Source organism: Passer domesticus, chromosome 23 (assembly GCF_036417665.1).
Source record: "Passer domesticus isolate bPasDom1 chromosome 23, bPasDom1.hap1, whole genome shotgun sequence".
In the NCBI taxonomy this organism is placed as follows: domain Eukaryota; kingdom Metazoa; phylum Chordata; class Aves; order Passeriformes; family Passeridae; genus Passer; species Passer domesticus.
In genome coordinates, this window is record NC_087496.1 from 502,211 (window position 1) to 516,979 (window position 14,769).

Here is a 14,769-nt window from a genome sequence, read left to right on the forward strand (position 1 = left end):
CTGTCCCGCACACAGGGAGGGCTCTGGAGCCTCCCCAGGGCCACCAAGGAGCGGAGGAGGGAACGTGCCAGGGATCTGCTGCAGTACCGTGGGGTTGTGGGGGATCCTTCGGTCTCTTTGATGGGAGAGGGAATGGGGCAGATGGAATCAAGATGGGACAGGGATCAGACAGCCCCACGCCAGGCAGCATTTTCTCCTCTGAGAGCTCCTCTGGGTTGAGCGAGCTAGTGAAGCCTGCAGAGCAAATGAGACCTGGGAGTGAGGGAAGGGTTGGTTGGAAAGGAGTCAGATAAAGCCCATGTGGGCATTTCTCCTGCCAAGGGGCTCCTGGGGAGAAAAAGGAGAGAAGAACAATGTTCCATCTCCCAACATTTCCTGGGATATGCTTTTGTGGTTGCCTTGGCAGTGTTAGTGATGTCAGGTTATTGGGAGGACTCTATGATCTTAAAGGCCTTTTCCAATGGAAACAGTTCTGCAATTCTAAACCTCCATTCCTGATTTGGAGGATACAGTCCCAATTAGACCCATATTTGAGTTTTTAAGGAATTTAGCATCTACCTTTCCTTGAAAGTAATAGGAATTAGGCTTTAAATGCTCTCAAAACATTGAATTCCTTGGTCTTAAGCTGTGTGTTTGAATTGAAGAGCTTTTGTCCACAAAAGTTGGACCATGGGATGAACGCAAGCAATTCAGTTGCAGTGGCACTTGTTTCACCTGCTTTTCTTCTTCCTTTCCCCATGGGTGGCCGATTTGGGAGTATTTGTTTTGTACTTGGAGTTCTGGCTTCGACTTGCTCATGGATGTGCTGTAAAATCTTATATACTGCTTTCTACTAAAAAATGCTTGCAGACTGGTGGGAATTGCTAGAGACAAGGCTTACAAACCAGTCCCCAGTACGATTAGCCCAGTGTCCCTGCTTCAATCCAGGTATGCTTGTATTAAAAAGGAGCAAACTATTCTAACTCACTCACCCCCTCCCTTCCCTTTTATTTGGTAGCTCTTGTAATGAGTCCTTGCCATTCCAACTCTTAGTTATCAAATGCGTGAAGGCACAATACTGCTGTAGCAGAAGCCTGAGTTCAGTGAGAACATGTCCAAAGCACTGGGTCCCAACAGCAGTGGGCACGGTGAGAGACTTGGCTCTGCTGCCATGGCCATCCAGCCATGGGGAGAGCAGCTGCTGGGGATTCCCCCATTCTGCCAAGAGCAGTCTGCCTCCAGCATGTGGACTGCATGGCCACGATTTGGAAAGAATGTGTAAAATGCATAGTTTGAATGTATTTTGATGGTGTCTGACATCACCTGACTGGAGCAGTTTGGTAGGCAGGACGCCCTGTGGGCAGGGCCATGGCAGGGATGGGTGGCTGGCACTGGCACTGGCAGTGTTATTTTTCCAGACAGGCTCCTGGTACATCTGCAGGGGAGGGCACCAGCAGCTGTATCAGCCCAGCGAGCAGCAGCACTTGGAGGAGACCCTCATCTGCAAAGAGCCCGTCACCCCCTTTGCTTTCTCCCACGGCAGCACAAGATGATTCCGCTGGAGGTGAAGGGCTGCTGCAGCCTGGAGACTCCTTCAGCCAGAACTTGCTGCAATCTCGTTCCTGCAGCTGTGCCTGGAGGATGTTGGCCTGCAGAGGTGGTGCCAATGTCCAGGAATGCCGCTTGGCCCAGAGAGGCAGTGTGTGTACAAAAGCTGCATTCAAAGCCCTAATCACCAGACCCCGGAGCCACTGGCAAGGGCAGCAGCTCTTCTTCATTCCATGCAGGAGAGAGCCCAGCCTTGGAGCCTGTCCCTGGGGACAGGGAAACACTCTGAGTATAGGTTTGAATTTTCGGGGACAGTCCAAATGAGAATTGTTTTGAGGCAGGTGTTGTAATGTTGGGTTTGGGTATGTCTGCAGGAAAGAAAGCAGGAATAAACCCCTTGCACAACAATGGAGAACTTTGCATGGCCAATTTACACCCTACAGATACGCTGATCATGTCAGCCCACTGAACACTGGGGGCATCTAATGCAGAGATCTTTGAATAGATAAGAGAGATGAGACTTGAAGAATAATTTTGCAGATGCTGAAGAAGGGATCAGACCCACGTGTCCCGTGGGTTAGGCTTAGTTCTGCCAAATCAAGGATGATTAGTTTTATCTGCTCTGTTGGAGAGTATTTTAGAATGACCTGCCAAGTGCTATTTCTATGAAGAAAATTTTGAATTGTCAGGAGCTGCCAGGGTCAGAAATGTTTTGAGGAAGATGATGTTTATGTTGGGTTTGGGTTTCTCTGTAATCAAGAAAGCAGGAAATAAACCACTGGAACAATGAAGCAGAGCAAAAGTGGAATGTTTGGATGGTCAATTTGTTCCCTAAAGCTATCGGCCAGCTGAATTGTGGGCTCATCTACTGGGGAGTGCAGAGCTGCTTTAACTTCCACAGCATGGTGCCATTGTTTGTGTCCCAGCACTTTGTTTGATGTGAAGAGAAATTAACCAATTCCCACACCAACCAGCTGCAACCCAGAACTGAGTGGGAATTCCAGAAATAAAGGACTTGAAAAGTAGCTTTGGAGAGGGTTTACTTCCTAGACAGTGTGAAACCCTCAGCTGTGGCCAGGCTGGGCTTAAGGCTGGCTGCCCTTGGGAAGGGAAGGGAAAGGGATGGAGTTGGGGTGGGGTTTTGCAGCCATGGAAATGAGAGAACCACTGGCTATTGCATCACAAAGGGGCAGCCCCATGGGCTGTTGTGTCACAAAGGGGCAGCCCCACGCTGGGGCTGTGAAGGCTGTGAAGGTTGTGGCTGGCACGGCCGCAGCGGCAGCAGACGCGTCTGGCTCTGCCTCTCTGTGCCGAGCGCTGGTGATCGGAGTCACCCGACCTTGTTCTGAGGCTGGGCACCAAGCTCCTGTCGCTGGCTACACTGAGAGTGCTCCCAAATTCAAACCCAGATCCTTCTGCCAGGCAGAAGCACGGGTTCAAAGATGGAGTTTACTGGAAAAGGAAAAACCTCTGAAGGAAAAGGTGAGGATAGGAAGGAGCTGAAAGGCTGAAGCCAAATGGAAAAACAATCCCACCATATTTCAGGGAAAACTGCTCCATGGTGCTCAGTTCTGGGTCAGAGTAGGTGGCTGACAGATAGAGATGATCCTGCAAGGATGCCCATGGCATCACAACATTCTGTCATTAGTTTACTCTGCTTTCTCCTTTTTGACAGCAGCCAAATCACTCATACTGTCAGCCAGGACAGGGACTGTGGCCACAGCTGAGCACAGATTGGACATGGTCATGAGACGCAAGTCCTGTTGCTTTCCTTGCCATCAATGTCAGGTCTCACTACAGATAAATTTCCCGTTCTTCCTCTGCTTGCTGGTCAGGTCCAACCCTGAGGATGGTATTACAGTGCTACAGAAACACCAATAAGGCCTGCCTGTTGCTGACAGGACTTGGTGGTTTACAGAAATAGCAGTCACAGCGGTGTGGGTTTTTCCTGTGGATTCACAGGCCAGACTGAAGAAGGAATATCTTCTCCTCTTATCATTGGAGCCTTCGCCTTTTCCCTTCAGACTTGCCAGCTCCATACTGTTCATAGGAATTAAATGCAGGCTAGTTCCATGAAAAATGAACCCAAATAAATTTTCTCTAAAATGAAAAATTATTCCCCTTGAGTGCCACACCCATTAGATATGTTAATGATAAAGGTGGGAATTCACCTAACTCACTTCTTTCCTTGTGAGCATGGCTCAGCCTCACACAGAGGTGAGGGGGTAGAGCTGGGCCAATCTCAGGTGGGAGGGAGGGTCTTGTGGCAGCCCAGAGAGCCTGTGCACATTGCCAGGGAACAGCTGTGCCCTGCATGTGGCCCTGCAATGAGCTGTGCTGCTGCCAGTGCCTGTGGAGCTGGAGGGCTGCTCAGCTGTGGGGCAGGGAGAGGAGCAGGAGCATGCTTGTGCAGCTGAGCCATTGCTGGAGAGCACAGGGCTCTGGGCTCCCTGCTGTCCCAGGGCAGCCCAGAGGCCAGGGTGCTCCTGTAGCAGCCCTGTGGAAGTGGGTCAGGGTTTTCCCTTGGCCTGCCTCAAGTGTCTGCCAGCAAGAGAATGTAGCCCTGTGCAGCTGTTTAGAAGTTTGCAGGGAATGTGTCCCACGAGATATGGAGCTTCAGATGCTTTGGGTTTGCATTTTGGTTTCTCTTATATTTTGTGTCTCCACTTTGCAGGCCTGTCTGGCTACCCGCTTGCCAAGACGTTTTCCCTGGCCAGTCCCTCTATGCTCCTTCCCTCCAAGCCATTGCCTCCCATCCAGAAGAGCTCTCCTTCTACCAAGCCAAGCCTGATATGCAGCAGAGAGCAGGAGAATGGGAAAGATGGCATTGGCTATGCTGAGGGCAGGAGAAAAGAAGAGGAGCTGAGTTCAGAGGGACAAGGACATAAGGTAAGGAGACCAAGCTAAGTGCAGTGTGGTCAATTTTCAGTTTCTGTGCTGTCAGCAGAGCTCTCAGACCTTTTCCCTGGCTGGAACTGTCCCTTTCACTGAAGTTGAACAGGTCCTGATTTGGTTCTTTAGCTGGCCCAGAAATGATGGGATACAAACAAAGGGTGTGCATCTGCCCCTGCTGCCTCCATTCACATTCCTGGCCATGGCATGGGGGCCCTGGAGGAACTTGGGCAGGCAGAGACCTTGCAGAGAGCAGCAGGGCAGGGAGCTCTGCTGAACATCCTAAATGCCAGTGAGGCTGAGATGGTGGATGTGTGGGGGCTGGAGAGCAGCGAGCATCCCGAGAGCTCAGCAGCAGCATCTGGGCTCAAAGGCTGCTGGGGAAGTGTAGGAGGGAAGGGCAGCAGCAGAAGAAATGAGGGGCTTGAGAAGAGCAGGTTTTGGCCTCCTGCAGAATGGCTTTGCGGGGACATGACTGGAGATCAGCACTGGCTGTGAGGTACCTTAGAGGCAGGGAGTTATAAAGCCTCTCCCATGACATCCAAAATGCCCGTGGAGGCAGTGACACCTCAGAACACCTTGATGTCAAATATGTGAATTCCAGCTGGGAATGAAGCCACTTTTGGAGAAGAGTGAGCACAATGGGAGAGGTGCCAAATATGTGCCATGGTCTCTCCCTCATCATCTCCCTTTCCATTCCCCATCCTGGGCCAAGCTGCTCCATCAGTTTTCCTTGATTTTTCCTGCCAGGACACAGTTAAATGCATTCCTGAATGTCTTGAGGCATGAATGGGGACAAGGCTGCATGCTTGATCTGAGCACTGTGTTCTACTCTTTGTAGGCTTCCTTGCTGTGTTCCAGTGGAGGGGATATGAAGAAGGGGTCATTGGGACCACCTCTGATCCCCCCCATAGGCAAGGCAGTAAGTCCCTCTCTTGGCAGTGCTGTGGGCTCTCAGCAAAGCTCTCTGCAGCTGGAATTCCAGGAGTCCCAGGGGATGAGGTAAGCCAAGGTGTCTGCTGCTGCTGCAGTGTGCTGTTCATCTCTGTGTTCCCATCCCAAAGTGTGGTTATTTTGCACAGCCAGGTGTCCCATGTATTTAGGCAAACCTCTGTGTATTCCCCATTTTGCCCATCTATGATGACCCAGCACAATGTCAAAGCCAACACCAATGTGCCAAGAGCAGAGGTGGTGGTGGGGAAGAGGAGGCAGGGCTTCAAAGCACCTCAGGATTGGTCCTCTGCTGGACTTGGCTATTGATTCCCTTTGTAATGGTTGTGCTCTTTTTTGGGAAGTGAATTGCTTGGGTCTGGGTCCTGCAGATATTTGAATGCTGTCATTCTTGACTGTTAACTTCTGCACCCATGAGATTATGTATGGGCCAATACTGGCTACTGGAGAGGGGTCTGCAAATTCAGGTGCTGCTTCTGTAAACATCAGGAATATTTTCTCTGTGCCTGGGCCTCCACTGTGAAATGAGATGCCAGAGAAGTTTTGGGGTATAGATGTATAATCTGATCAATGTTTAATATTTTGATCTGGGCTTAAGATCAAAGCGGGCAAGGTGGTAGACAAGAGTTATAGGACCGTACCTGATGGAAAGATATTGGCTTGGATATGGGAGAGAAAATGTAGCTGTCAAGCTTATCCGAGTGATAACAATAAAGAAGGAGACACAGAAGTATCATTTGAATTGGAAATCTTTGGGAGGGCTTTTAAAGTGCAATCTGAATATCCTCCCCTAGCAGCTGAGTTGGAAAAAGCCTTTCTGTTCTTGAAAGAGCCAGGAGGTGTCATAGCATTCTCGGAGACAGCAGTGCTCTGACCACATGTAGCATGAGACTGTCACCAGGTTAAGGCACGAGCAGGCAAAGTCAAGCTTTGGCATCTGTACAAAAGTAGCTGCCCTCCATACAGTCTCGTGTCTCAGCTGAGCAGCTCTTGCTGCTTCAGTGTGGCTATAGGAGCCACTTGGCTCCAAAAGGAGAGACAGCAGAATTGGGGAGTTAGGATGCAAGTTGAGGAATGACTGATGGTGGTGAGGAAGAGGAGGCAGGGCTTCAAAGCACCTCAAGATGGGTCCTCTGCTGGACTTGGCTATTGTTTCACACAGAGCTTGGCCAGCTCTCTGTGACTCCCGCAATGGAAAGCTTAAGGAAAATTAATCAGCTTTGCATCCTGGTGTGTTTCTGTGCTGCATTTCCTCATTCATCAGAGTGCCCACGCTAAGAATGTTTACATCCTTTCATGGTACAGGCATTCCCTCCCTTCTCTTTCTACCTCCTCACGTGTTCATTGTCCTCCATTTTCTCCAGGTCAGGATGCAGCAGCAGAAGCAAGGAGGAGAACTCTGAACATGCAGGTAGGTACAGGGCATGTCTGTCCTAAAATGACCATTGTGGTCTTGACTCAGAGGTGACATTTGGAATGTTTGGTTAAAACCCATTCTTTTTTTAATTTCTTTAAATGCATTTCAGTTTTTTGATGGGCTCAGTGGACTCTCCCAGAGCCCAGTCACTGGGAGTGTTCTCTGGTGGTGCAGTGAAAATTCCTCCACTTTGCAGGCGTGACTAGGTTCATTTTCTCCAAGTCTTTCCGGCCATGTCCCTCTTCGCTCCTTCCCTCAAAGCCATTGCCTCCCATCAGGATCAGCTCTCCTTCTTCTAACAATAATAAAATGTACAGCATGGAGAAAGAGAACAAGCAAAGTGGCACTGGCTATGATAATGACAGTAGAAAACACCAGGAGCAGAGTTCAGAAGAAAAATGTTATAAGGTAAGGAGACCAAACTACGTCCTGTGCAGTAGATTTTCAGTTTATGTGCTGGAGGCAGAGATTGGAGATCTTTTCCTGTGGTGTGACCTCAGGGAAGCAGCTGAGCCAAAGAAGATCTTAGCTGGACACTGTGCTTCAGGCTGTCTCTGCAGTGGCTGTGGAGTGCAGACTTCATATCCTCAGCATGTGTCAATAACAGGAGAGGTGTTTGAATGGTTTCTGGGCTCTGTTGTGGTTCCTCTGTCTCATGGCTGAGAAAACACCAACAAGCAGTCAGAGCAGCTAAAGTTGTCCAATCTGGAGAAGCTGTCCTTCTAGATTTAGTAACCTATGGGTATCTGTGAGCCATGTCTATGTCTTGGTGGTGTTTTTTGTCAGCTGTGTCTGGTTGGGATGGAACAAGGTCTTTGCTGGAGCAGGCAGTCCTGCAAAGTCAGTTCCAGGTTGTCTCAGCTTTTGACTTGTACAGCCATGCCCTCTGCACAGTTGTCTCTGCTGCTATTTCTAGACTTCATCAGCTTCTGGGCAGCTGTGTGCTGTGGCATGGCTTTGTCCAGAGGGAAGGGATGGGAGGTGGCCATGGGGAGAGCAGCCCAGAGCCCAGGCACACAATTGCCTTGGCAGCAGGACCAGGAGCTGCAGTTGTTTTGGGTTTGCCATGGGGTGCAGGAGGAGGCAGATGAACAAGAGTTTTGGTAGACAAAATGTCCAATCAAAGGCTTGGATACTTGATTTCAGCCTTGCTGAGAAAGGGCCCAGTGTCTCCCTGACAGGAACTGTCCCTCTCACTGAAGCTGAACAGGTCTTGATTTGGTTCTTTAGCTGGCCCAAAAATGATGGGATACAAACAAAGAGTGTGCATCTGCCCCTGCTGCCTCCATTCGCATTCCTAGCCATGGCATGGGGGCCCTGGAGGAACTTGGGCAGGCAGAGACCTTGCAGAGAGCAGCAGGGCAGGGAGCTCTGCTGAACATCCTGAAAGCCAGTGAGGCTGAGATGGTGGATGTGTTGGGGTTGGAGAGCAGTGAGCATCCTGCGAGCTCAGCAGCAGCATCTGGGCTCAAAGGCTGCTGGGGAAGTGTAGGAGGGAAGGGCAGCAGCAGAAGAAATGAGGGGCTTGGGAAGAGCAGGTTTTGGCCTGCTGCAGAATGGCTTTGTGGGGACATGACTGGAGATCAGCACTGGCTGTGAGGTACCTAAGGGGCAGGGAGAGAATAGTGATCTAAACCCATTCCCATGACACCCTATCCTCCAGGTGGAGGCAGTGGCACCTCAGAACATTTTGATGTCAAATATGTGAATGCCAGCTGGGAATGCAGAAAACTGAGCACAACGGGAGAGGTGCCAAATGTGTGCCCTGGGATCTCCCTCACCACTTTCCTTTCCTAGGTCAACATTCCCCATCCTGGGCCAAGCTGCTCCATCAGTTTTCCTTGTCTTTTCCTGCCAGGTCCCAGTTAAATGCATTCCTAAATGTCTTGAGGCATGAATGGGGACAAGGCTGCATGCTTGATCTGAGCACTGTGTTCTACTCTTTGCAGGCTTCCTTGCTGTATTCCAGTGGAGGGGATATGAAGAAGGGGTCATTGGGACCACCTCTGATCCCCCCCATAGGCAAGGCAGTAATTCCCCCTCTTGGCAGTGCTGCGGGCTCTCTGCAAATCTCTCCGCAGCTGGAATCCCAGGAGTCCCAGGAGATGAGGTAAGCCAAGGTGTCTGCTGCTGCTGCAGTGTGCTGTTCACCTGTGTGTTCCCATCCCAAAGTATGGTTATTTTGCACAGCCAGGTGTCCCATGTATTTAGGCATTTTGCCCATCTGTGATGATCCAGCACAATGTCAAAGCCAGCACCAATGTGCCAAGAGCAGAGGTGGTGGTGGGGAAGAGGAGGCAGGGTTTCAAAGCACCTCAAGATGGGTCCTCTGCTGGACTTGGTTATTGTTTCACACAGAGCTTGGCCAGCTCTCTGTGATTCCCGCAATGGAAAGCTTAAGGACAATTAATCATTTTTGCATCCTGGTGTGTTTCTGTGCTGCATTTCCTCCTTCATCAGAGTGCCCATCTTATGGCGGTTTTCCTTCTTTCATGGTACAGCCATTCCCTCCTTTCTCTTTCTACCTCCTCACATGTTCATTGTCCTCCATTTTCTGCAGGCCAAGATCCAGCAGCAGAAGCAAGGAGGAGAGCTCTGAACATGCAGGTAGGTACAGGGCATGTCTGTCCTAAAATGACCATTTTGGTCTTGACTCAGAGGTGACATTTGCAAAGCTTGATTAAAACGCATTCTTTTAAAAATTTCTTTAAATGCATTTCAATTGCTTGACGGGCTCAGTGGACTCTCCCAGAGTCCAGTCACTGGGAGTATTCTCTGGTAGTGCAGTGAAAATTCCTGCAGTCTGAAGTGTTGAGTGGCAGGAGCTGGAGTGGTACCTCGTGGCCCTGGAAATGCAGTGCAGGAAAAGGAAATATTCCTCTCCATTCTGCACATGCCTTTTATCTCCCTGCAGCCTTCCTAATGTCACAATTAGTAAGGAAAACAAGGCATTTAGCACAAAATGAGAAATGTTCCCACTTCTTCCTCCTGCTTTTGTAGCAGAAATCCTTTCCTTTGGGCACTTTCTGAGCTGAACCCTTTGAGACGGGATGGACATTAATGGACATTGCCTGGTTTTGTATTGGCAGAAATAGAGAAACCTCCTATGACAGAATGTACTTATAAATTTTCCTGTCAGGGAGAAGGAGCCTTCCAAATGGATGCATGCTATGCAGGGTCTGAGTTTGTCATCCTGTGACAGCACGAGCCCAAAGCCACCTATGGCAGGTTCATCATGACAAATCTCTTCCCTGGCTCTCTGCCTGTGTCAGTGTTGCAGGCTGAGGCCGGGGAATAGGAGATGCCTTCTGCCTTGTCCTCCCTCCCTGCCTTGCCTGATCCCTGACAAGTGGAATTGGGCCAGACAAAATGCACTCTCTGGTGCATCTGGCTCAGCCAATGCTTTCAAGTTGAAAGCCCCAATGACACTGTTGTTGTTCCTCTGCCATCTCTGGCTGTGTCATGATGGGACAGATGAGACTTGAAGAAATAATTCTGCTGATGCAGAAGAAGAGATCAGATGACCTGGTCCCTTTGATCCGGGTTAGTTCTGGCAAATCCTGGGTACAGCCCCTTTGGAATGACTCCTTAATTGCTGATGTGCAGCTGGAATGCTTAATGCAGCTAGGGGGAAGTATTGCTCAGTAAGGAAGGTGACTTTTTTTCTGGACTCATTCTGGACTAGAAATGACCTATATCATTAATCCTTAGCTGTCTCCCTTTTATTACTGACTGAAGCATTCTACAGGGTGAAGGAATCCCATTTTAGGACAGGGATTCCTCTCAAACTGCTTGGCTGCTGTATGAATTTACCCTCTGTGAAGCCATGTAAAGAATTAGTTCTCTTAGCTCTAACAGCTCTGTTGGAGAGTATTTCAGAATGAGCTCCATTGTTCTTCTTGCAATTAGAAAATCAGCCTTTAATCAGGCTGGCCCAAAATTGGCCCAGTCTCATACAGTTCAGAAGGAAACCCTCGGGGAAAATGAATTATCTGGTGCCAAGAACACAGTTCATGTTTGGGTAACACTCCTGCAATGCTAAGTTTTTCTTTGCATGTCCTCTAAAATATTCCAACAAAGAGAAGAAAATGTTGCTCTAAATGCATCCAGGTATTAGAACCTGGGACTTTTAGGAACCAAAAGAAGATGCTTACTAATATCAGCATGAATAAGAGCAGATAAGAATTGCTGTCAAGAGCAATCTCCATCTCTACCCATCTCTGTCAGACACAGAGGCTCTCCAGCATCCAGGGGCTGGGGCCTTCATCATGCAGCAGGTTTCAGTCTGCTGGCCAGCAGAGTAATGTCATGTCTGCTGCCAGTAGCCCATCCCTTGGGAGAGGCTCTAGGCATTGTACCTTGCTGCTCTCAGTCACAGTCTCTGTGTCTTCTGAGGGCTCTGCAATCTGGAACCTGTCTTGCCTGTTGTCCAGCATTGTGGTTTTGGGGGCTTGACATCTGCCAGAGATTTACACAAACCTTTGCTTTCATTTCCAGGCCTCCCACTGAGCCGGGCCAAGGAGATGGATCATCACACTGATCCTGGTCTTACGCGTGACACAGACCTGAGGGAAGGTTTTGGAAAGGTAAGGGAGAAGGACAGGGATGAGCAGAATTCCTTTCCAGTGGCGGTTTAGTGCTTGGCCCAAAATGTCACTGAAAATCATAATCATCCTCTCCTGGGCAATGTGGATTCTCTTGGGAATATATTTGACAACTAGAGAGCAATTGCTTGGCTGTTTGCAGTGGTGTCAAGGTGCCTGGTTTGGAGATGGTGCTAAGGTCATGTCAGAAGCATTCTTTATGTGCAAAGGCTGTTTTAGAGAAGTTCTGAATGACAGAATAAGCTACACATCAGTGAATGTAAGCAAAGTGCATCCTCGGAAGCAGAGAAGCAAAGATTCTAATGTTGTGTGTAAGCAAGGCTGCAAAAGAAAATGGGAGAGTTTGATTTTTCCTGGTTACCTTTCTGGATGTATGTCACAGCCCTCTCATTCTCAAGTTTTCTGCTCATTAACAGCAGTGTTTCTGCAGCTTGTTTTCATATGACTCCCCATTTTGGTCTCCTGATGTCAGAGACCAAGTCCTTCAGAGTCCTTCAGAGCTGAGTCCTTCAGAAGCCAGGAAGTGAGAAACAGCTGCAATTCCTGTCCATGAGTGTTAAGCAACAGCTAATTACCCCTCCTTGCTGGATATTGCGCATGGTTTTTATTCTCCTGCCATGGCCTGTAGGAACTGAACTGCCTGCTCACTGGCCGTGTCAGCTCTTCCTCTGTCTTGGAGCACTCCTATGACCTTCATGCTTCAAGCAGGGCTTCCTGACATAGGCTGCAGTTGTAGCAGTGTAAGGTTGTGGCACAGAAATGTTCCACCTGGCTGTTTGTAATTGCCAAGGTGAGGACGGGAGACATTCCTCTGAAACTTTTGGAATGTCTATGGAGCTGCATTGAAACCTATGGCACTCTGTGGACTCTGGACTCTGTGCTCCTGAGGAGATGTGTCTGGTTTGTGTGTCTCTCCTTACAGTCTATGATGCATTTCCATTGCACCTAGATCCGTGCTGCATTGTGCATGTTGGCTCAAAAGAACTTAGAGCGGAAGGATGCAGAGCTTTTGGAGAGAGAGATGAAGAAAAGGAGGCAAAGGAAAACATCCTTGCAGCCCATTCTGGAGACAGTTGAGCCCGGGGATGAAGCTGAAGCAAGTAAGTGGTGGCTACACTTGTGGTGGTCCTTTTTGACCACTTGCTTGCCCTTTGCAGTGTTGCAGTCAGACTGGGGGACTGTTCCACTTGCATTTGAGTGGAAGCTTGCTTGGGATTTAATTCTGTTTCTGAAAGAAAAATACAGGGGCATGAAGTGTCTTGCCCATGGCCTCAGTGAGTCAGTAACAGAATATCAGTTTCCCCCCTTCACCTCGAAAGTCTTTCAGAGTAGAAAATTCTGTCTTGCAAAGCACACTAGAGCTTCAGACTCTCTCCTGGAGAGCAGTCTTCAGGCAAGGTGAGTCCAAAAGAATGCTTTTCAACCAGGGTGCAACCTGGAAGAAACAAAATGCAACTCCTTCTCATGAAAACACTAGAGATCCTTCTCCTGCCACTCCCTGCTGAGGAGCTGGTGCTGTAGAGCTGTGCTGAAGCCCCCAGGCAGTGCTTCTGCTGTAGCCCCGGGAGCAAGCAGCGTTCCCGACTGAATCCCGGCCGAGGGGCTCTGCCTGCAGGGCTGTGAGCGCTGCCCGAGGGCGGCAGCAGGGCCCTCAGGAGGCAGCACTCAGCCCCAGGGCAGCACGCAAGGTTATCTGCACTTTCTCTGGTAACTTCCCCTGCCAGCCTCTGGAACAGGAAAACAAAAACAAAGCAGTACTGGGTTTCCTTGTTTCTTAGGGGAGGCATTGCTGCAATTTGGTTTGAAGCTAGAAGAGAGTAGATTTAAAGTAGATATTAGAGATATTTTTTTTTAAAGGAAGGGGATGAAAAGCTGGAAGGGTTTGCCCAGAGAAGTTGTTGTTGGTCCATCCTTGAAGGTGTTCAAGGCCAGCTTACATGGGGCCCTGGGGAACCGGATCAGGATGAAGATGTCCCTGCTCACAGGTGTTGGACTAGATGGTGCCTAAAGGTGCCTTCCAACCCAAACTCTTCTAGGAATCTGTGATTCTTTTTCCCATATTAGTGTGCCATTGTTATATGTGAAGTTCTTTGGGATAACAGAGAGATGTTACCCAGCTCTGGCAAGTTTTCTCGCCCTTTCCATCATTACCTTATCTAGTGCCTTGCACTTAGAAGCTCCTCTTTGGTCCCTGCAGACTTTAGCCTACCACCTGTTGATGGCACAGCTTCTAGAGTGCAGAGAAAACACCCTGGTAGTGCCTTGAAGAAGAAGGTCTTGAAGAAGCAGGACAATGTGTCCCTACTGCCCAATAGGCCCATCATCCATGGGGATGGCAGCTTCCCACGCAGCTCCTCAGGTAAGCCTGCTCCATGGCAGCTTTTTCCACACAGGGTTTTCCTTGCACAAGGAGCACAAACTGCCTCCTGCCTCAGCCAGCACAGCTGGGATCTTGGGTCCATAGTCTGTCCTGAGAATGAACAGCAAATCTACTTTTGAGTTACTCCAGCTTGGGAGTGCTGGAGCAGTGGTTCTTAGAGCTCTGTTGGAAAGTTGAGCTGAATCAAGTAGTGTAAAGGCCTGAGCTCTGGCTTTTGCCCATCCTGATAGTCCAAACTACAGCACTGGTGCCAGGAGGCAGCTGTGGCTGCAGGGTGAGCTGCAGGGCAGTCTGCCAGGGTGTGCTCACCGTGCACCTGCGAGAGCCACCACCATCAGTTGCTCACTCACCATCTGGCCCTCTGCCTGTGCTGCTGTCCAGTTCTGCAGCCAGCTTTTCTGCTATCCCAGCAAGGGCTGTCTCTGCAGGGCAGTCAGCAGCTTGGTGCAGTCGTGCTGCTGCTGCTCCCAGAAGTGCCCGAAGGCTCCTCGTTGCTGCCATCCCACAGCCTGCAGTGCCAAGAGGGAACAAGCAGTGCCTCCTGTGTCACCCAGCAAATACAGCAGCCATGTGCAGCCGATGACACCAGGAGGGGCTGCCTGCTGCTCCCAGGCTGTTTGCTGCCTGCAGGAAATACACAGCAGATAGTCCCTAGTGGCTCTTGTCTCTCCTTTGTGGGCAGCCTGCCTGTGCTGTGATCCCAAGCAGGGTGAGATAAGAAGATGGCAGCTAGGAGTGATACTTCAATGCTCTTTTCTAGTGATGCTACTTCCATGCCCAGAATTGACCAGAACTAGCCTGAGGTGGCTCTCCATTCATACTGAATCCAGATGTGTATGTCTACATACTTCTGCAGTGACATCACTGGTGTCAGTGGCTGGGGTACCTCAGTGACATCCAGATTAGCTCCTGTCTGAATATTTCTCTTGTTATGGTTCCTCCATACTTGGTGAGAATATGCAAGGTAGCACAAAAACCCTATAAAGTCTAGGGCAGTT

General features: G+C 49.6%; 1 protein-coding gene across 1 annotated transcript; it reads left to right on the top strand.

Annotated features, from left to right (window-relative positions):
- Positions 1-2,799: 2,799 nt before the first annotated feature.
- LOC135285342 (uncharacterized) lies at positions 2,800-14,469 on the top strand. The gene is made up of 10 exons (XM_064397532.1): positions 2,800-3,009; positions 4,202-4,416; positions 5,261-5,421; positions 6,735-6,781; positions 8,810-8,897; positions 9,348-9,394; positions 11,285-11,373; positions 12,341-12,491; positions 13,589-13,750; positions 14,402-14,469. Exons 1-10 carry the CDS (start codon positions 2,970-2,972, stop codon positions 14,467-14,469), a joined length of 1,068 nt encoding a protein of 355 aa, XP_064253602.1. The 5' UTR covers positions 2,800-2,969.
- Positions 14,470-14,769: the final 300 nt, after the last annotated feature.

Coding starts and splice junctions, on each gene's coding strand:
- LOC135285342 (XM_064397532.1), top strand. CDS start 2,970: ATGGAGTTTACTGGAAAAGGAAAAACCTCTGAAGGAAAAG. Junction 5,422..6,734: donor CAGGAGTCCCAGGGGATGAG/GTAAGCCAAGGT, acceptor CATTTTCTCCAG/GTCAGGATGCAGCAGCAGAA. Junction 6,782..8,809: donor GGAGAACTCTGAACATGCAG/GTAGGTACAGGG, acceptor TCCCCCCCATAG/GCAAGGCAGTAATTCCCCCT.